Here is a 22664-nt window from a genome sequence, read left to right on the forward strand (position 1 = left end):
AGAATGATCAGAAGAGAAAGAAGAAAACAAAGAGTACACAACAAACCCTCCACCCACCCCCCCCCACCCCACCCCCGAGATGACAGGGTTACCTACCCCGCCGGCCACCACCTGTAATTACCTGTCCAGATTTCCGCAGCGGCTTCAACAAACAGTGCTGGCCGTTGTGAGGGGTGCCGCGGGTGGTCCAGCGGTCCAGGTGAAGGTGTAAGGGGGCCGCGGGTGGTCCAGTGGTCCAGGTGAAGTGTAAGGGGGCCGCAGGGGGTCCAGTGGTCCAGGAGGAGGTGTAAGGGGCCGGGTGGTCCAGTGGTCCAGGGGTGGAGGGGCCACGGGTGGTCCAGTGGTCCAGGTGAAGGTGGGGGCCGCAGGTGATCCAGTGGTCCAGGTGGAGGTGTAAGGAGGCCGCGGTGGTCCAGTGGTCCAGGTGAAGTGTAAGGAGGCCGGGTGGTCCAGTGGTTCAGGTGGAGGTGTAAGGGGGTCGCGGGTGGTCCAGTGGTCCAGGTGAAGTGTAAGGAGGCCGCGGGTGGTCCAGGTGAAGTGTAAGGAGGCCGCGAGTGGTCCAGTGGTCCAGGTGAAGTGTAAGGAGGCCGCGGGTGGTCCAGTGATCCAGGTGGAGGTGTAAGGGGGCCACGGGTGGTCCAGTGGTCCAGACAGTGGCCTTACAGGTCCAACCGAAAGGGAGTGAGTAGACCAGGCCAGGTGGTGGTGATGGGGATGGTTGTTTAATTCACGCCCATATACCACGCCCACACACCACACCCACACGCCACGCCCACACACCACGCCCACATAACTCGTTCTCATGTCTACTTTATAAATAATGACCAATCACTAATGGCTACTCAGTATTTACAAAGGGTTCCTCTCAAGGTGTCTTCATCGTTGAGTTCTTATCACAAGCAGGAAAATTATTTACCTTTATTAATGTTTTATCACCTGTATAATTAACCTGATCATTAAAAGGAAACACTTATCTTAATTTTACTTCAGGTGTTAATGGAGTGCATCTCAAGGGTCTTAATTCAGGGTTGTGATAAGTTTTATTTATTTACTTATTTATTTTAGAAAATACTCATTAGTCAGATCGTAAACGAAGAAGAATTATGGGTGTGCTTTGTTGGGTAAGTTAAGTGACTTCTCATGGTGTGGGTACCAAGTGTGTCTGACGAGTGTGTGGCGTGAGGGTAAGTGTCTGTGGTAATGGAAAGTCAGGAAGGGAGATGGAAGGGTAAGGAGGGGAGGGTAGGTGGAGGAGGGATGAGGGGAGGAGAGCCAGAGAAGGAAGGGAGGGTAGGTGGAGGGGGAGGAGGAGAAGGGAAGTGGGGGAAGGAGGAGAGGAGGGGAGGTAGATGAAAGATACGAGGGGAGGTAGAGGAGGGAGGAGAGGAGGTGGAAGAAGGATGAAGGAAGGGGTTAGGGAAGGTAGAGGAAGAAGAAGAGAGTATAGGTGGGAAGACGTGGGTTGTAGAGGGGCGAGCAACAATAGTATAGGTGTATTCATCAAGTAGGTCACTGCCAGGGGAGGAGAGAGACTTCAGTTTTATCTGATGGTTTAAAGATACTTATACTACACAAGGGACGAGGGACACTTGATCTATATACTGTATAAATTGGACGAGAGATATTCAAGTACATTATTGATTAGTACTCGTAGGTAAGACAAACCTTCCTACGTTGGTGAAGTTCCTCATAATGATGGTGAGGAACTTGAATTAACATACACTACCTAGACCAGGGTGTAAGTGCTGATGAGGGACATGAAATACTAACACCTAGAGACATTCTTCCTGTGGCCTCCATTTCACCGCGTGTTTCCTGGGCCTCTCAACACCTGCACCACCAGCGCCTCCGCCCGGATACTGTCCCCTGATGTCTTGTCCACCTGTTTGCGAAACCTTCCTTCCTCCAACCTCCCCCGGGGGACTCACCTGCAGGACGCACCTGGTCACCACCACTTGGGGAAATACCGGAGGACCTGACACATCTCACTTGAGCGTCACCTCCACCAACCCCCAGAGGCTCCCTGACACACTTTACACCGCCTCCCTCTTATCTCCCATATCTTACTGCCCTTCTGTCTCTATTATTATTGCACCGTCTTCGTTTTATCTCCCGAATCTGACTGTCTCTCTTTGTCTATTATTATTGCACCGCCTCCCTTTTATCTCCTGTATCTTACTGTCTTCCTGTCTCTATTATTATCACACTGCTTCCTTCGTATCGTTCGTACTTTATTATCCTCTTCTTTATTTTGTTTCTCCTTTCATTTCTCTTTGTTTTTGATATATTACAGCATTCATTCCCAGCTCATTTTATATTTATATTTCCCCCATCCTTCGTCTGCCTCCTATAGAGTTTATAAGTCATTCCTGTACGTCCAGCAAGAGAGAAGTGTTCTAAAGCTGACGATCGTTGTGGTAGATCCGTCACAAGTTAAGTAACCTGAGTGAGTGTTGACTTGTTAAAGAGTTCCTCATTAGAGTAGCAGGAAATGATTGTAGACTCCTCCTCCTTCACAGTAATTATATATGTTTACTAATTCACTTGTTAGGGTCGTAATCACCCGGCGTGACCAGGCAACGATCTCCACACAATTACTTCCATTAGGGACTCCAGCCTTAATGACTGTATGAATCACCTGCACGACCCGCGACCTCACCATCAACGCCGACAAAAACACTCATACAAAAGTTGGAGCCGACAAAAAAATGTCTAATGATGGGGGAGAGGTGAAGATTGACGTGGGGACGGGGGTGGGGGGGGTGTGGGAGATGTAGGAGGTTATGAGGCCATGGGGAGTAGTGCAGGAGTATTGGAGTGAGATGTAGTGAGGGAGATGTGGGAGGTTGTGAGGCCGAAGCGGGTGGTGTAGGGGTAATGGACTGGTGTGTGAGGTGGTGTGGTGAGATGATGTGGGCGGTGACGTGGAAGGCAGTGAGGTTGGGCCAGGAATATTGTCATAAAATACAATATATACGCAGGCAGGTATAACTAGAGGTGGTGTGTCATGCAGTTCACACCTCCACCTGTTGTTGATCACTTTTCTCTACCTCACTCATCTCTTATTCTCTTCAATATCCTCATCCTCATCTTATTCCTTATTAAAACGATATCTCAACTTTCCTTTTGTTTATCTCTTCCATAAGTTTATTTTCCTCTTCCAAGTTATTATTCTCATTTCGCTTTCTCTTACAGTCTCTATAATTCTCTTCTTTACCTGCTGTTCCTGTGGTTTTTCTTGGTGTTCCTTCTGCTGCAACTCCTTCGGCTGCTGCAGGTGGTGGTGCTCGTAGTCTCAGATAGGAGAAGGCCAGACAGCGTGTCGCCCTCCTATACCTGCCCCACATTTACATAATAGTGTAGAGTCGTCGACCTTGACACTACCCGGATCTCTCTCAAGGGTTTGTCTATACATTCTCTGTGACACTATTAGGTTAGGTTAGGTTAGGTTAGGTTTAGGTTAGGGTTAGGATGGGTTAGGACCATAATATACACTTAGGACACGTAAAAAAACATTCACACTTACTCAATGTCGCTCTCTAACACACACACACACACACACACACACACACATAACTAGGAAATGACACCACTTGTCTTCAAGGTAGTTAATGTTACGAGGTGTGACCAATGGGTGAAGGTATATGGAGGTGGGAGGGAGGGAGGAGGATATACCTTTGTTCATATGGACTTGGTTGTCATTTATTGAGTCTTTTATAACTACAACAATTACCCTAAAGTTGATCATTGTGACATGGATAATGGTGAAAGTAATATAATGATGATGATTATTTTCACTACGAATAATTGTTAGTTACTCGTGTAGGTTAGGATTTTTTATTTTTTTATTTCCAATTCTGTTTATTTCAATTTCTCTGTTTTAGTTTGTTTTTGTATGTCTTTGGTTGTTCTTACGTACATAAATAGTTACCATTGAAAAGAGTTGATCAAATTAGTTGGAACGTTTGATATTGAAGTCATTATTAAGAAGTCTCTGTTCCTCTCACCTTCTGTTGCTGCTGTTCCTACTGTACCCCCTCCTTCAATCTTTGTATGCTATGCACTCTTTCTCCTGCTGTTTCAAAAATTGCTGCTGATGTACCTCCTTTCCTGTTATGTGGTAATTGCTGCTTGTTAAAATCTCCTTCTCCTGTTGTTGTGTATCTCCCAAGTTACAGTACTCCTCCTTCTCCTCTCTGCTGTTAAAATTCAAGGTTGCACCCTCTCCTTTCACCTGTTGTTGTGTAATCTGCTGCTGCTGTACCTCCTCCTTCACTTTACATGTTGTAAAATTGCTGCTACTGTAATTCCTTTCAGTTCGTTGTTAGTAACCTGCTGCTGCTGTAAATTCCCTCTCCTGCTGTTAGAAATTCATCGGTTGTTGTATTCTCCCATAGAGAAATCTGTTGCTGCTGTATCTTTCTCCGTTGTTGTAAAATTGCTGCTGCTATATCCTCCTCCTAGTTGTTGCACCTGTTGCTGTTGTGTACCCACTTCTGTTGCTGCACCTTTCCTCTTCCGTTGTTAGGCACCTGTTGTTGCTGTACCCTCCTGTTGTTGTGGCACCTGCTGCTGCTGCACCTCCTCCTTCGCATTGCTTGTGCACCTGTTGTCATGCACCTCCTCTTCCTGTTGTTAAAATGCTGCTCGCTGTACCCCCTCCTTCTCCCAGCTGGTTAGTTCACTGTTGCTGTAATTTCCTCCTTTCTCCTGCTGTTGTGTACCTGCTGCTGCTGTACCTCCTCCTTCTCCTGCTGTTGTGTACCTGCTGCTGCTGTACCTCCTCCTTCTCCTGCTGTTGTGTACCTGCTGCTGCTGTACCCCCTCCTTCTCCTGCTGTTGTGTACCTACTGCTGCTGTACCTCCTCCTTCTCCTGCTGTTGTGTACCTACTGCTGCTGTACCTCCTCCTTCTCCTGCTGTTGTGTACCTACTCCTTCTTCTTCTCCTGCTGCTACTGTTGGTGTCTCTCCCCCTTCCTTCCTCCTCCCTCCCCCGGGTACCAGACGTCCCAGGAGCGCCAGTGTGAAGATAATTACAGTGTCTGGCCAGTGTTAGTGAGCCTGTTGTACTACTGTTCTTCCCCGCCCCTTGTTCATCACGTCCCACACCTTGTTCATCACCTCCCACACCATGTTCATCACCTCAGTATCTTGTTCATTACCTACGTACCTTGTTCATTACCTTCGTACCTTATTCATCACCTTTATACGTTGTTCATCACCTACTCGTCCTTTGTTCATCCATTTCCCACCCCCCTGGCCTATGTTTATCATCCACTCCTTCCTTTTTCACCAACCACCCGTAACTCGTTCACTCATGTTCACTACTTAATCTAGATCTTTAATTTGACCTTGTTCACAGAGCAGATCTAGTGGATGAGGTCGTAGTTTGTCTGTCATTAACAAGTTCAAAGGAAGTCCATGGAATTGGTGGGTCAGCCATTTAAATATATTACTTGATATAATGCATTTATTACTACTACTACTACTACTACTACTTTTTGTTTGCATAAAATGGTCTCCAGCCTCCCTCAATAGCCACACCTTCTCCATTGTATTACCTACTACTACTACTACTACTACTACTACTACTACTATTACTGATAAATTACACTAAAACATTATAAGGTACATGATCAAGGTATCCCTGACACCATCCTCATCAACTGTCGGAAACCCATCACCAAAAATGGGTAATTCTTATGACTTAAGCTTGGCTCCTGTGTCTCAGTGTCTTAACATGGTGTCCATTTCCTCCTCATAAGTGAGTACATGTATAAGGTGACCTGGAGTGTAGGGGAAGTGAAGTAAGGCTATGCATTACACACCTGGAGATGAAATTAACACTGGAACGGAAACCTGGACCTTGGGCGGCCACATTCTTCTCAAGGTTAACCTGTCACACACACACACAGATGCACACACACTTCTGTACATGTGTATGTTTTCTTTGGTAATGATGAGTATTTATTCCACTGTACAAATCAACAGGTGTTCGAAGTGTATATAACTTTTTTTCGTCATGATGTAATATGTGTGTGTGTGTGTGTGTGTGTGTGTGTGTGTGTGATCCAGGGGCAGCAGCAGCCCGCGGCACTCTTGTACAGTGCACGACCCGCCACACCGGTTATGACGTCACAAGGTTTGATGCGTCACGAAAGGCCATCTTCCTTTTCTTTGTTCTTGACAGGTGGATATTTTTTCTTCTTTCGCCAGTGAGGACAGCGAGTAGGAGGGCGACGGACGTAAAATTATTGCCTCTGGCTCCTCTGACGCAGGTTTCATCATACATATTAATACACAATGAAACATGACAGGACGCCATCATAAAAAAAAACTTTAATATCTTGTGATTATTTTCTCTTCTTCCCACAATCTGTCATTTTCGGGGAACGTAACGTCAGAGAGGACTTGCGTAATATTCCGTGTATAAAGGACACAACATGGCCCCGGGACACACTTTAAGCGGGAAACACTCAATCATGTGTATAATATGACGTCACCTGCCCCTACCTCCACCTGACACCTTCTACCAATGTTACCTGTGTCTTGATCTCTGGTACACTACCCACACCTGACACTGCTGGTGACTATTTTACTCGATTAAAGCATTACGATGTTTACTGAATATAATATAAAATACCTGAATAAACCAGAAATTATATTTCCTGAGTCCCTGTTTAGCCATTTTTATCATCAGGTGTTCTGTACATTCTTATACCTCCTCATTATATCTCCTTTTATATATAAATTAAATATAAATCCACAGCTAATCATGTATATAATAATTTCAGAAACTAACAATTTTTTTTATTAGAAATTCAATAAGAAAGAGAAATAGTTATTGAATATATCCTAATTATTTATACCTGTTTGTGACATTGGTCTTTCTTACCCTACAGCAAGTGACACCGCAGCCCACCACCAGCCCAGAGTGTAAGCGTGGGCGTACAGGGTGGCCACAGGAGGTGTGGGCCCAGGAACTGAAGAAGTAGACCTGCCACCATGCCCGTCTCCCTCACACTACACCAGGAGCCACACAACACCGGCGGGGTTATCTGGCCAGGGAGTTAGTGTCCACAGCTGTGTCGGAGGAGGAGGAGGAGGAGGAGGAGGAGGAGGAGGAGGATAATAAACTCTAGGTGAGAGGAAAATGATGGAGAGAACATTTATTGTGGAGGAAAACTTAAACAAGAAAGAACAAATCTGGTGCGACTGAAGTACTGGAGAAAGAGACAAATATTTGATGTGAGGAAAATATTGTGAAGGAGAAGAATATGAGGAGGAAGATCAAGCATTACACAAGAGATGCTGGAACATGTTTTAGGAGCTGCGAATTACAACACATAGACATTTAATAGAGCTGATCCATTGACACTAAAGGAGATGTATGGTCAACAAAATGGCATTAAAATATTTGGTAACTAATGTGAGAATATGGAGAGTGACGTGCGTTTTTTTTTGTGTGTGTGTACGTGTGTGTAGCACCGAGGACGTCAACGCATACAAGGCACTAAACACAATCAAGGTTGATGTCTAAAACATTTGAAGTAGCATACACACACACACACGACCAAGAAGCAATATCTAAGGTCATTACTGTATTGCCTGACCATATCTGAAGGAGTTCTAAGTATATATTTTGGCAAATATCCTCTCGTCAGCTGTGAGGAGTTTTCACGCACAGGAGACAAGAGGTGTGGGGGTGTGAGGGAACATTCCAAAATTACTACATCACCACAAAAGTTCAAATGTATCGGGACCACATACCCTGGATGAAGGTGACGTGTACAGCCTCGTCCTCGTCATGTTTATCAGTAACAGGGTTGAAGTCTTCGTCACTGTCATCCCCATCGTCAGCATCTTCACTGTCATTAGACGCTGGTAATCTTTATGAGTGTCAGCATCGTCGTTATCATGGTCATCGTCAGCACCAACATCGTCGTTATCATGGTCATCGTCAACACCAATATCGTCGTTATCATGGTCATCGTCAACACCAACATCGTCGTTATCATGGTCATCGTCAGCACCAACATCAATGTCATCATGATCACCGTCAGCACCAACATCAACGTCATCATGGTCATCGTCATCATCGTCAGGATCAACGTCACCATCATCACTTGTATAGTCATCACCATCAAAACATCATCGCCGTGGTCAACAGGATGTATCATCAATAATCATCGTCGGAGGAAGAAAATGACACCACATCGTCGTCACTTCATCGTCGTCACGTCATATGTGCGATGCCTCTACCAAAAGAGGTGAGTCATACTTTGGTGTTCTTTTGTCACAACAGTAAAACACCAAACTGTATCGCCACACACACACACACACACACACACACACACACACACACACACACACACATACACACACACGCGCACACACAATAATACTGTCGCCCGTGTAAGTGTTGTAGTTGTACCCGACACACCATCACAACACCTATGCAACATCAAATCCTCTGCCTCTATTTAACCTATATAGTCCTTGGTGTGTGAGAATTGCTGAAAATGACCATATATTAACACGTGGTGGTCACTTTACATTACCTTTAGTGTAAACAAGTCATTAAACAATCTGTAATTTTAATTGTTTATCTGTTTCTGTGGTATTTTTTTCTTCTTTTTCTTCATTGACTCACCGACTTGGTTATATGCTTATTTGTTTTTTAGTCAATATAGAAGAACAGCGTCGTGTGTGGATTTATGCTTGGAGGAATGATCGCGAATCCTACTAACATTTTTCCAAGGCATTTTACAGTATATCTCAAAGCCTGAAACTTAAATTGAACAGATGCAGCGTACAAGGACACGTCCTTTAATGGATCGGTGACTTTATAATGACAAATAATGTCTAGTAATCATCGCCAGGAAATCGTCATGTGTACTCTTGCCAGTGGTGTGCCGCAAGTCAGTGTGCTTGGACCGATGTTGTTTGTCTCTTTCATAAATTAATACCAGATGCTATATAGCCCATTAGCCTTCCATATAAAATAATGCCGATGATGTTGAATTATTTGTGGAAATTAAAGACCTAAGAGGCTGTGAAGTTTTACACGACGAAATCCATTGGCTTCAAGCACCGTCACAGGAATGGATGGTGACATTCAACGTTGCGAAATGTCAGAGGATGCACCTTGGTCGTAATAATAGTTAAGAAGCGTATCACATGTCCCAACGTAATGAAGACATTTCCCTTACTGAAACTAAATGTGAGAAAGGTGTGAGTGTTTGTGATGATAATGACCTGAAGTTCTCGGATCAATGCGAGAAGAAAGTAAGTCTTGTTAATACACTAGTTGGTTTAATACGAAGATCCTATACACACTTAGATGATCTGCCTTAAATGAGAGTTTCCAATGGCTTAGTTCTACCTCACTTGGGGGACTGCAACTCTATTTGGTCTCCGAGATATATCATAGACGGCCAATTGACTAAAAACGACCAAATAAGAGAAGAACCAAACTGGTGTTGGACTGTTGGCGCCCAGACACTTCATTTACCCCTAGAGAATAAAACGTTTACAATGGAAAGAGTTTTTACGTTTCTATCAGCCACACATCACCTCCTCAAAGGGCGTTACTCTGTTAAATATACAACAATTATCTGGACTTCACGGATGATCGCCAAATGAGTTGCGAATCTTTAAAATAATCTGCTAGAAAATGTTGTGATAAGACCAGGTGTCTTTAAGTTCAAAATTAACCAACACTGGAACATTTCAGATGCATAAAAAAACCTGAACATGTATAACAGAGACCCAACTGATCACGTGACTTGTTTAAATGACCAAAATTATAGTTGTTGCTATTATTATTATTATTATTATTATTATTATTATTATTATTATTATTATTATTATGATGATGATGATGATGATGATACGTATTGTAATAATATAAACCAGATAAGTATTTTACTCTCTTATCATGTCTTATGTATACACGCGTACATTATAAAATATTATGTTTGTACGTCACAAAACTATATTCACTGTATATTATGATTAGCAAGGTATTATAATATAGTATACTCTCCTATATAGTTTATATATACACAATAAACAACTCCTACTTTATTGTATACCTCCCGGTGAAGGACTGAACCACTCTGTATTCTATATTCATACACGACAAACTACACATGCTGCAGATATTCCAAGGTATAGTGTTATGAAACATCATACACTACAATATACACTGGAGGGGCAGCATGACAGGACCGAACACTGTACAACAATATGGCTTAGGAGGGTGGGGGGGGTGGAGGGAGAGTGATTGAGGGAGAGGGATGGAGGAAGGGAGGAGGGAGGGAGAGAGGGGAGCGAGAGGGATAGGGGGATGGAGGAGGGAGGGAGAGAGGAAGGGGAGGGCGTCAGGCACGGGAATAAAGGAAAGATGAATTATATTGTAGCCTCCCCGGGTAACTCCATCCCTCTGACCTCGTGACCTGGGCACAGGCAGGCTGGGAGGGGGGAAAACCAGGAAGGAGGGAGGTAGGGAAGCAAGGGGGAAGGAGCGTGGAAAGGATGGATGATGGAGGGAGTGATGAAGGGAGGAACAGAATGAAAGAGGGAAGTAGAAGGAAAAAAAGAAAGGAATTAGGAAGAGGGAAGAGAGAGTTATAGAAGGCATGGATGATGAGAGGGAAAGAGTGCTTATGGAGGTTGCAGAGGAAGGGAACAGGAATAAATGATAGAAGGGAATGGGAAGTTATAGGGATGAGTGGGAGAGGTGATGGTGGGAGTGGGAGAGGTGATGATGGTGATAGTGGGAAAGGTGATGATGGTGGTAGTAGTAGTAGGAGAGGTGATGATGGTGGTAGTGGGAGAGGTGATGATGGTGATAGTGGGAGAGGTGATGATGGTGGTGGTAGTAGTAGTAGGAGAGGTGATGATGGTGGTAGTGGGAGAGGTGGTGTTGGTAGTGGTGGTAGTGGTGATGATGATGGTGGTGGGTATACATAAACAAGGTACAAAGAAAAAATATTCAATAAATCCCTTACATATAAACTAAACAAACACACAACATATACACCTTTTGTTTCTTGCCTTTACCTTCCGTTCTCTCATATCCCCTCCTCACCCCCCCTCCCCCCATAAAAGATGTAAGCGAGAGGGTAAGGGGGGGGAGGGAGAGCAGGAAAGCGAGAATGTGTTAGGTGTGGAGCGAGAGAAGGGAGGCAGAGTGAACGATGACAAATTTGTTGAGAGAGAGAGAGAGAGAGAGAGAGAGAGAGAGAGAGAGAGAGAGACAGACAGACAGACAGACAGACAGACAGACAGACAAAGGAAACCAATAATATACTTTATGACAATAGACGAAAATTGACAACGAAAAAAAAATACATAGAAGGAAAGAGACACAAAGAGTTCAGAATAAATCTAATTAAAGTGAGTCATGTCTAGAATGTGTTGTGTTGGTGCCCCGCTTATCTGGGGGTTGGGGGGGTGATGGAGGTGGGGAGATAATGGTCCCATGGGGGTGTTTTAGGGGTCGTGTTGTAGGTGTAGTGGGGGGTAAGGAGAGAGGCGGAGGAGGTTGTCTCAGTGTGTAGAGGCGCCATTACGTGGAGTACAGGTCGAGCATTTAGTTAAGTGTAGAGATGAGGTCAGGTGTAGAGGTTAAACAGGTGTAGAGGTTAAGTAGGTGTAGAGATGAGGTCAGGTGTAGAGATGAGGTCAGGTGTAGAGATGAGGTCAGGTGTAGAGATGAGGTCAAGTGTAGAGATGAGGTCAGTTGTTTGTGGAAAAAATATAGTTTACGATTAAATGTGATCAACAAATAGATAAAATCGAACTGGGGCCTTGTACGTCCTGGGAAATACAAAACAAAACCAACATAATACACTAGCTTGTCCTTGTTCGTCCTATGGAAATACAACCTTAGTTCTTATTACCCTTTCTTGTTCTCATTGTTTTACTCTTGATATTTTAGGTTCATGTACGGTATGTGTTTGTGCCTGTGTATGTTATGTTTGTGTGTAGGGAGGGTGTGAGGGGCTGATTCTACACCCTGTAGTAGGTGTAGCGTTTCGTCCTGGGTGTCCCAAGGGCGTCTACCTTCCCCGGAGACCTACCCAACCTTACCTAGTCCCTGTTACCCAGAGCCTTAGACAGCATCTTACACTCTTATCCCGTTCTGACCCAATTATTCAATCACACCAAATCAAATCATTTTTAACGATGTTAGTAAGCAAATAGACAAACTAAAGCCTAATAAGTCACCTGGTCCCGATGAGATATTTGCCAGAGTATTAAAGGAATGTAAGGAAGAGCTTAGTATGCCCTTAGCAAAGATGTTTAACATGTCCTTAAAAACAGGTGTAGTACCAGAATCCTGGAGGATAGCGAATGTAATACCGATTTTCAAGAAGGGGGATAGATCACTATCCTCTAACTACCGCCCAATCAGTCTAACATCAATAGTAGGCAAATTACTGGAAGCAATCATTTCAAACTCTATTCAAAATCACCTGGAGAAGCACCGATTGATCAATGATTCCCAGCATGGCTTCACAAGCGGACGTTCTTGTCTAACTAATCTATTAACATTCTTTTCATCAGTTTTCGAATCGATGGACGAGGGGCACAATTATGATGTGGTATATCTCGTGAAACTTTAGCAAAGCCTTCGATGATCCCCACGAAAGGGCTAATTAGAAAATTGAAGCTCATGGCATCAAAAAGGTGACATCCTTAAATGGATTAGGGCATTAGTTACAGGACAGGAAACAGCGAGTGAGCATTAACGGCACCTAAGTCCCATTGGAGCAACGTCTGAGTAGGACTACACAAGGCTCAATGCTTGGACCATTGGCTGTTTATTATATACGTAAACGACATAGATATCGGCATAGACAGCAACATAAGTAAATTTGCTGATGACACTAAAATAGGACGTGTTATCAAATCTGACGAGGACTCCGCAAAACTACAGGAAAGATCTAAACAAATTTTTCGAATGGTCTGAAAAATGGCAGATGAAATTCAACGTCGACAAATGTAAAGTACTCAGTATAGGAGATGTAAACAGGGAAACCAGATACCAGATGAACAACGATGCCATAGAGAAATCCGACTGCGAGAGAGATTTAGGAGTAATGATAAGTAGGAACCTTAAGCCAAGTAAACAATGTGTTTTTGCTGGTAACAAGGCTAATAAAGTACTTGCTCTTGCTCCTGTGAGACCACACCTGAATTACGCAGTTCAGTTCTGGTCACCGTATTACAGAATGGATATAGAATCCTTGGAAAGAATTCAGAGGAGAATGACAAGACTAATCCCGGGCATTAGGAACCTTGAGTATAAAGACAGGTTAAAGCATCTTAATTTGCACTCCCTTGAGAGACGTAGAGCGAGGGGCGACCTGATAGAGGTGTATAAGTGGAAGGCAGGGCTAAACAAAGGGGACATTACAAAGGTACTCAAATTATCCAACCAGGAGCGAACTCGTAACAATGGTTTTAAATTAGACAAATTTAGATTTAGGCGTGAAATAGGTAAACACTGGTTTGGAAACAGAGTAGTGGATGAATGGAACAAGTTACCAAATATCATCATTAACTCGAATACGCTGAATTGCTTCAAACATAGGTTGGATGCTCATATGAGCAATAGGGGTTGGGTGTAAACGGGACTGCCCAGTATGGGCCAATAGGCCCGCTGCAGTTTCCTCCAGTCTTATGTTCTTATGTTCTTACCTAATGGTCTAGGTTCTACTTTACTTTTCTCTTCCTTTATAACAACAAATACGTTACGGAAGACTTTACCATATGCAGTAAACCTCAGTCACACTTTGGCCCAGAGTCTCACGATGTATTTCCACTCTTTTCAGGCACACAACCTCGACGGCTCGACAGTGTCACTTTCAGGCCATCCCAGTAGACAAAGTCCTCCTCACTTGCCTGTATGGAGCTCTTGATCAACAGTATGCAGCTCCCATATGAGTTGGGGCCCTTCACTCTCCTGGCTATTGCAATCTACAAAAACACTTATGAAGCTCTGTATACGGTGTGAGGATCTACAAGAGGCAACGCGTAAGGTCTCCAGATAGTGTCAGAATCCACTCAACAATATCACAGAAGGTCTCCAGGTACTCTCGTGATCCTCCAAGTTCCTCGTGATCATGTTATTGTGCCGACGTCTTTTCTCTTTTCCTCCTCTTCGTGCTCCTCATTTTCGCCCTCCTATACAGTGAACCCTACTGGGTTCTCCAGCGTTTACAGCACTCCTACATAACATGTCCCCCAGGCTTGGTCTCCAAGATCCCACCGCTGTCTCCAAGGACGGCCATGTTAAAACCCTTCCATTCCAAGTGGCTTGACTTTAATTAGTATTAATGTTGAGCCTATTAGCGTATATATATATATATATATATATATATATATATATATATATATATATATATATATATATATATATATATATATATATATATATATATATATATATATATATATATATGTGTGTGTGTGTGTGTTCGTAGCGCACGGGTTGTACGCCCTTGTGTCCATACCTGGCTTATTATGGTTTGTCAAAGTTGGCTTATCATGCCTGGTATCTTGCAGCTGGGTTACCATTGCCTTGAGTTTGTTGCAGCGGGCTTACCATGGCCAGACTTCTTCCGTGTGGCTTACCATGGCCTGGGGTATCTTACAGGTGGCTTATGGCCTTGCAAGCCACAGCTGTTTATCATGACCTAGTTTGTTGCAGCCAACTTATCATGGTCTGACTTGGTGCAGCTGGCGTGCAAGAGCAGGCAGGTGTCCGGGTGCAGTGCCAGGTAGTAATCAGTAGAGCTTCCACAGTGCCAAGGTGTGTGAGTCGTGTAGAAGGTGTCCACTACAACTCATACATAACTTATCAGTATATATATATAGTATATAATAAATGCAATCTGTATACATACTTACGTGACCTGCAATATATTAAGTAACCTGATAGCCTTTAAAATGCACATGACACAAATTTATGCAATCCATTACATATTGTTTCACAGCTTTTGAATGTAAAGCATATTTGATATAGATGAATATTTCCACATATTTAAAGTTATACTCAACACACGTACACATTTCATCTCATAGTTAAGGGTGGCGGAGTTACTGTAACTAGGAGTGTCGTAGTTAGGAAGCCGTAGTACATAAGAGAGACACAGCTTGGTGGTGTAGTAGATTCACCTACAGCAGCTACACCCACCAGCCACTACCTTGTTCCTGTACAAACTTTATCTGTATATGTTGTTTAGTTTACTACCTGTATGGTGCTGCAAGTGCTTGAGGTGGAGGTAGTGGGAGGACAGGATATTTAATTAAAGTCTATGATTGAATAATAAAGCAATATTATCTATCATTAATTTGTATACAATATTTAAAAGATTATTATATTCACACACATTTTCTTTTCGGTGGATGTGTCATTAATTTGGAAAAGGTATTAGTTATTAAGACATGTAATATATCCCTCTCCTCTCTCTCTCTCTCTCTCTCTCTCTCTCTCTCTCTCTCTCTCTCTCTCTCTCTCTCCTGCACACAGCACCTCAAGTGTTCGCACAGGGACACAAAGAGCGCGGTTTTGTGTACTTAAATACTTAATGTTGTAGATATAAGTCGTGTTGAGGAGGTGTGTCGCCTGCAGATACACAATGTTGAGAATTATTGTCATGTCTGCAGAAAGTTAGTATAGACGGGGAGTGGATTTTGGTGTGTGTGTGTGTGTGGTAGTGTCAAGAGTGTGATATATGGGCGTACGTATGTGTGTGTGTGTGTGGTAGCGTGTAGGTAAACGTGTACAACAGTTGGTGTGGCTGGCTGGGAAAGCTTATATTAAAGAACTAATAAACAACTCCTTTACTCACCGATTCATTTTTAAACTGACTGATTGATTGGAGAATGACTGAAGCTTAATGAGCAATCTACTGGACAACGCAGTTCTCCGCCTGTCTAAAGAATTAAACCATATTTTTCTCAATTCATTTCAATTTTTAGTATCAAGATTATCTGCCTTTAACTGTATATCTCAGTTTAGACTACAAGAGAAGCCTCCTCGGTATTCGTGTATTACCTTGAATACCGCAGTGAAAGGCACGGAGGGGAGGGGAGAGGGAGGGGAAGGATAGTGGTAAGGGAGGGGAAGCGGTGACATCAAACACGTAATTAAGGTCATCTCAAGGTTTCTTATGCTTGACTATACTAAATTAACAATCATTAGTAAAGTCTCTGAAGCTGATTTAGATAATTGAGTTTATATTTACCGATCGTCAGGTGGACACAATAACAAACACAGGTCATTATGAACAGATAATATGGTTTAATTTATAAGATAAGGGAATGAGCATGAAAAAAATAGTGATTAAGTGACACGTCTGGGCCATAGGAGGGGGAGAAGACCTTATACCTGGATGTATGAACGAGACTGATGGTGTGAGTGACAGTGTGAGTGACGGTGTGAGTGTTACTGTGAGTGAGTAACCGTGTGAGTAACATTGTGAGTCATGTGAGTCATTGATATACTTACCATAATAATCAGGAAAAGATATTTATTACTCCCTGGTACAAACTCACAACATCAACAATACTTACCTGGCGGGTGATAACAAATGAGCCAACACAGGTGAGGTAAACAACAAAGCTACCTGTTTAGAATACTGAAGATCACACCTGAGGAGCATCAATCATCTCCAAGTGATTCAGAAAATAAATCGAGAATTTTTTTTTTTACCCTACAACTGGCATTAATGAAGCATAAACGAAAATATGCAGAGAAATAAAAATAAATTAATACAATACTATTTTTTTATCTTTTAAGGTGTAAGTTATCATGTTTTTAAGGGAGATAAGTGTGATGTTAAAGTATGTAGTAGTGTGAACAAAATAACACCCATACTCATAAGTGTGTGTGTGTGTTGGTTGTATACAAATATTTAATGTTGTGTTATTCTCGTTACGTCACACTACGTTACACCTTCATGTCACTGTGTTATGGTGAATATTGTCACCACGTGTACAAATTTATATTGTTTTATATGTTAAGTTTTCCAGTGGTGCAGCGGTCAGTTGTGTTAAAAAATCGTAACCAATGAGGATGATCAGTGTTACCAGTATCCATAGTTGGTAACATTGTTGACTGTAATCAAGTGTAATATTCCTAATGTTAAGTGTTGTTTGTCAAGGTTGGGAATAACTACAAGGTACCAATGATAACTTTGGTACCAATGTTGCAAGCAAATGGTTTAAACAACACGTAGCAATGGTGCCAATATAGAGAAACACTAGATGATCAATGTTACCAATGTTGTAGCAGTAGTGTAGGTGTGTCTGACAGGTTCTAGTCATAGTGTATATTGTGTATAGTATCTTGTGTATGATAGACTGTATGACGCTACCCTTAGTAATAAACACATTTTCATTATCAGTGTTTCTCTCTCATTCCCGGTGATAATAACTTGGGGTGCATAAATTAATACAACAAAGCTATGAGCAAGTGAAGTAAATAAATATTGATTATTGACAAAAATACTAAAATAAAAATCACAGAAATAATAATAATAATAATAATAATAATAATAATAATAATAATAATAATAAGCTTAATATAATACAGTATATCACAAGAGAGGAAGAATATAAATGCATTAAGCTGTAAACCAGAACAAAAAAGTTTGTTCTCTCTCTCACACCACTCTCCCTAGACCTACCTCCCTCTCACACCACTCTCCCTGGACCTACCTCCCTCTCACACCACTCTCCCTGGACCTATCTCCCTCTCACACTATTCTCCCCCCGACCCTCGTTCTTCTCCCTTCATCTTCCCCTATGACCTTCCTCCCTTTCTTTCCCATCACCTTTCACAAACCTCTGCCCTCCATCATCACCTTCCCATCCCTCTTCCCTCTCCTATCACTTCTCTCGACACTCTCCCCTCTCCCAATACTCTCCCCAACCCTCTCCTCTCTCCCATCACCTCTCTCTTTCCCCTCTCCCATTACCCTCTCCAATCATCTTCTCTCTCCCATCACCTCTCTCTCCTCTCTCCCATCACCTCTCTCTCTCCCTTCTCCCATCACCTCTCTATCTCTCCCCTCTCCCATTACCCTCTCCAACCATCTCCTTTCTCCCATCACCTCTCTCTCCCCCTCTCCCATCACCTCCCCCGACCCTCTCCCCTGAACCCCGCTATAAAGTGTAAATTGCCACGTGCAGGGTTCCCCTCTTCTCTTCCTCCCTCCCTCCCTCTCTTCCTTGTCTTCCTCTCTCACTATCCCTCCCACTCACCTTCCTACGCTTGATATCCCATAAACCTCCTTTCCACAGCACCTCTCCCTTCCGATGTCATTTATCTAAGCCTTCCCTCCCAATCCCTCCATCAAACGTTCCTCCTTCCCTCCACTGCTGATTCTATCTTCCTCCGTCCCCTCTTCCTTCCCTTCCTCCCTAACCTCCCTCCTTCCCTCCCTCCCTGGCAGTAACAGCACAACAGTTGTGTGGTCGTTGGCCAATTAGCATAGTTGGCATAACAAGACCTGGTGACGTGTCCGGTGTCGCCCCCTCCCGGAACTAGTACCCTCCATTCCCCACCCCATGGCCACTCCCGGGACAGGCCTCAGACACTCCCGAGACACGCTGAAGACACGCTGAAGACATGCATGAAACACGCAAGAGACACATATGGGACACGCATAAGACACGTCCTAGACATGCCTGGGATACGCATGGGACACGCTTGGAGCATAAAAGAAACACCTTAAAGTTAGACACAGCAGAGGATAGGACACGTGACCTGAGGGGAACACTGTATGGACAAGGTACGGAGCCGAAGATATGGCAGTGAAAGGACGCAGTTGTAGAGAGGGGACATGGTAGTGAGGGGACATGGTAGTGAGGGGACATGGTAGTGAGGGGACATGGTAGTGAGGGGACATGGTAGTGAGGGGACATGGTAGTGAGGGGACATGGTAGTGAGGGGACATGGTAGTGAGGGGACATGGTAGTGAGGGGACATGGTGGTGAGGGGACATGGCAGGAGGGGTCACGTGGTAGTGGAGGGGACATGGTAGGAGAGGCCGGTAGTGAGGGGACATGGTAGTGAGGGGACATGGTAGTGAGGGACATGGTAGTGAGGGGCCAGTGGTAGTGAGGGGACATGGTAGTGAGGGGACATGGTAGTGAGAGGGGACATGGCAGGTGAGGGGACATGGCAGGAGGGGTCATGAGAGGAAATGGTAGTGAGGGGACATGGTTGTGAGGGGACATGGTAGTGAGGGGACTTGGTAGTGAGGGGACGTGGTAGTGAGGGGTCGTGGTAGTGAGGGGTCATGGTAGTGAGGGGACATGGTAGTGAGAGGAAATGCTAGTGAGGGGACATGGTAGTGAGGGGACATGGTAGAGAGGGGACATGGTAGTAAGGGGACATGTTACTGAAGGGACATGGTAGAGAGGGGCCATGGTAGAGAGGGGACATGTTAGTGATGGGACTTGGTAGCGAGGGGACATGGTAGTAAAGGTATCATGGCAGCAAGAGGACATGAAGAGGACGTAAAAGTGTCATAAAATTAGGACATGTTATTACAGGGGACATGGTAAGGATAAATACCAATTGAACCGTGGCCGGACAGATGGCCGAAGGGCATTTGGCCGGCGGACTTTTCACCGACGGACATTTGACCGAACGGACATTGAGCCGACAGACATTTGGCCGAACGGACATTTGGGCGAATGGACATATGGCCTTTTTCTTTTACTTTTTTCTTTTTTCTTTGCAATGTATTTGCTTTATAAAACACAGGATAAAAAGATAATATAATTGCAATGTGATACATTTGAATGATAGAAAATTCTTTTTTGCACATTTGTATAGGCTAGGCTAGGCTAGGTTAGGTTAGGTTCGGCCATTTGTCCATTCGGCTAAATGTCCGTTCGGCCAAATGTCCGTCAGTGAAATGTCCGTCGGTGAAATGTCCGTCGGCCAAACGTTTGTCGGCCAAGTGACCAGGAGCCGATTGGACATGGTGAGACATAACACTGAGACATAACACCTTAAGAACACAACGAAGACATAACACTGAGACATAACACCTTAAGAACACAACGAAAACATAACACTGAGACATAACACCTTAAGAACACAACGAAAACATAACACTGAGACATAACACCTTAAGAACACAACAAAGACATAACACTGAGACATAACACCTTAAGAACACAACGAAGACATAACACTGAGACATAACACCTTAAGAACACAACGAAGACATAACACTGAGACATAACACCTTAAGAACACAACGAAAACATAACACTGAGACATAACACCTTAAGAACACAACGAAGACATAACACTGAGACATAACACCTTAAGAACACAACGAAAACATAACACTGAGACATAACACCTTAAGAACACAACGAAAACATAACACTGAGACATAACACCTTAAGAACACAACAAAGACATAACACTGAGACATAACACCTTAAGAACACAACGAAAACATAACACTGAGACATAACACCTTAAGAACACAACGAAGACATAAAATCTTCTTCCTCATCATAGATTTTCAATATACTAACTACAAGAAATAAGTTTGTTTACATCTTTCCTAAATCATTACACAGATTCAATAAACAGATTTTTTTTCATTTACAAGTCTATTGATTTACTCATCTCTGTTATGTGCTTCAGGTAGGAAAAGGGCAGGACAGTACACCCTGCCTTAGCCTCCTTCATCTTCCCTCATGGGTAACTAACTGGCAACAAACACGATATAATATACAAGGATTTTTTCACCTTTCTAACCCAGGTTATACCATCGACAATGTTACTAGGCAGGAGATTGTGAGACCAGATGTATACAGGGTCAGTGGATCATTGTATCACTCCGACTGCTTTACGATTACTGTGTTATTCTCTCATGAACTAAAAAAAATAAACTAACTTTTATGTAAAGATTTTGTTATGTAAGGAGAAGTCTCTTTCTTTGGGCTATTTTTAACTACGATCAATTGCAATAAATTAACACACTTTTCTATAGCGTAAACATCACACACACATATAGACATAATAAGATGGGTAGGCTGACAAAATGACGGACGGAAATATAACGAAAGGAGAGATAGACGGAGGTATAAGCTTCTGAACATTACTACTCTATTGAGGTAATGTAGTGGAGGAGCAGGACATAGTGAAACAACATCAACTAGCCTCTGAGGATATTTTCACTAGAAGCGGATGGTGTGAACGCTCGCTATTGCTACCTTCACGGGTGTCTTGTTCGTTGTTCCTGAGTTTTTTATTATTACAACATAGTGTGACAATGTAACTGTACCAAGTGTGACAGAGTCTTAATGATACTTCACTTGTTTGCTTTAAGTAGACTGTCTTCATTAGGCTCTTTGTTAACTAGTACGTTCACTACATTTGTCTGTATTGTGGAGACGGGATATTTCACTACCTCATTTAATAATTCATTCCTACCAATAGAGAAGATAGGTTCCGCGTGCTTGACGGTCAGAGAGAGGAACAGACACAGTACACTGAAAACTTAGACTCTGATATATAAAAGGAAGTCATTTAAAGAGTAGCGCTAGACATTCTTAGTTGTCAGGTACCCAATCACAGCTGGGTGAACTAGGGGTCCCGTGGCGTACGAACCAGATACTCTAAGGAATGAGACGAGCGCTGTAGCTACTCGGCCGCCTTGCTCTTATTCCACCTTTACTAACTTGCTAGCTATGAACCTTTTATTATTATTATTGTTAACTTTTTATTACACTTCTATTATCACACATTTTCCTGGCGGGCGTAACCTAAGAACACACGTACTCAAACACAGGCTGGCGTGGTGACATCTGGGTGAGGAGGAGGAAGGCTGGTAGGTGGGAGTGGTGGAGAGGGTAGGGGTAGCTGGGTGAAGGGAAGGTTTGGAAGGGAAAGGAAAATGTAAGGTGGAAAGGGACGGTAAAAAGGATAGGAAGGGGAGGAGGGGAAAAGTAGAGGGGGGGGGATGTTGATGGATAAAGAGTAAAGGAAGGAGAGGAGTAAGGAGGAAGACAATGAGAGAGACAAGGTAGGAGATTAGGAGTGCAACAAAGAGGGAGAGAGATGAGAAGGAAGGCAAGGAGAATAGCAATGAGGGAGGGAAACAAGGGGGAAGAAGATGAGGAAGGGGAACAATGGTTGGGTGGAAGGTGGGAGGGAAGTAAAGAAGGATGAAAACAAAGAGGAATAAAGTTCAAGAAGGAGGGAAAAGAAAGTGAAAGGGGAAGGGAGACTAGGAATGAGGGAGAATGGAATGGAGGGAGATAAAGTAGGAAAAGACACAAGGAGGAAAGGAGACAGAGAAGTAAGAAGGTTAAGACAGAGTGAGACAAGAGAGAAGACAAAGAGGAAAAGAGACGAGGAGGCAGCGAATCATGGGAGGGAGGGAGATAAGAGGTGAGGGAGACGATGAGGAAGGGAGATAAACCGCGAAATATAGGGAGGAGTCATTAACCCTCCTTAGCTACCTTTAGGGTGGTGAGGGTGGGGAGAGGGATAAGGGTGTGGGAGGGGGATAAGGGTGTGGGAGGGAGGATAAGGGTGTGGGGGGGGAGGAGGAGGGCGTGGCGTCAATAAAGTTAACCTCTTCTTCACTTAATTACAATTCAT

The 22664-nt window shown here is 43.5% G+C and overlaps 1 protein-coding gene across 1 annotated transcript in view; it reads left to right on the top strand.

Moving 5' to 3' along the window:
- Window positions 1-14365, top strand: part of LOC121853909 (heart- and neural crest derivatives-expressed protein 1-like) — a 30210-nt gene extending 15845 nt beyond the window's left edge. Inside the window, exons 2-3 of the mRNA XM_042348302.1 lie at window positions 6904-8271; window positions 13849-14365. Of these exons, the coding sequence (XP_042204236.1) occupies window positions 6904-6996 (93 nt within the window). The 3' untranslated portion in view covers window positions 6997-8271; window positions 13849-14365. The remainder of the gene's footprint in view (window positions 1-6903; window positions 8272-13848) is intronic.
- The last annotated feature ends 8299 nt before the right edge of the window (window positions 14366-22664 follow it).

The sequence above is a fragment of the Homarus americanus genome, unplaced genomic scaffold (assembly GCF_018991925.1).
Source record: "Homarus americanus isolate GMGI-L3 unplaced genomic scaffold, GMGI_Hamer_2.0 scaffold18703, whole genome shotgun sequence".
Classification (NCBI taxonomy): domain Eukaryota; kingdom Metazoa; phylum Arthropoda; class Malacostraca; order Decapoda; family Nephropidae; genus Homarus; species Homarus americanus.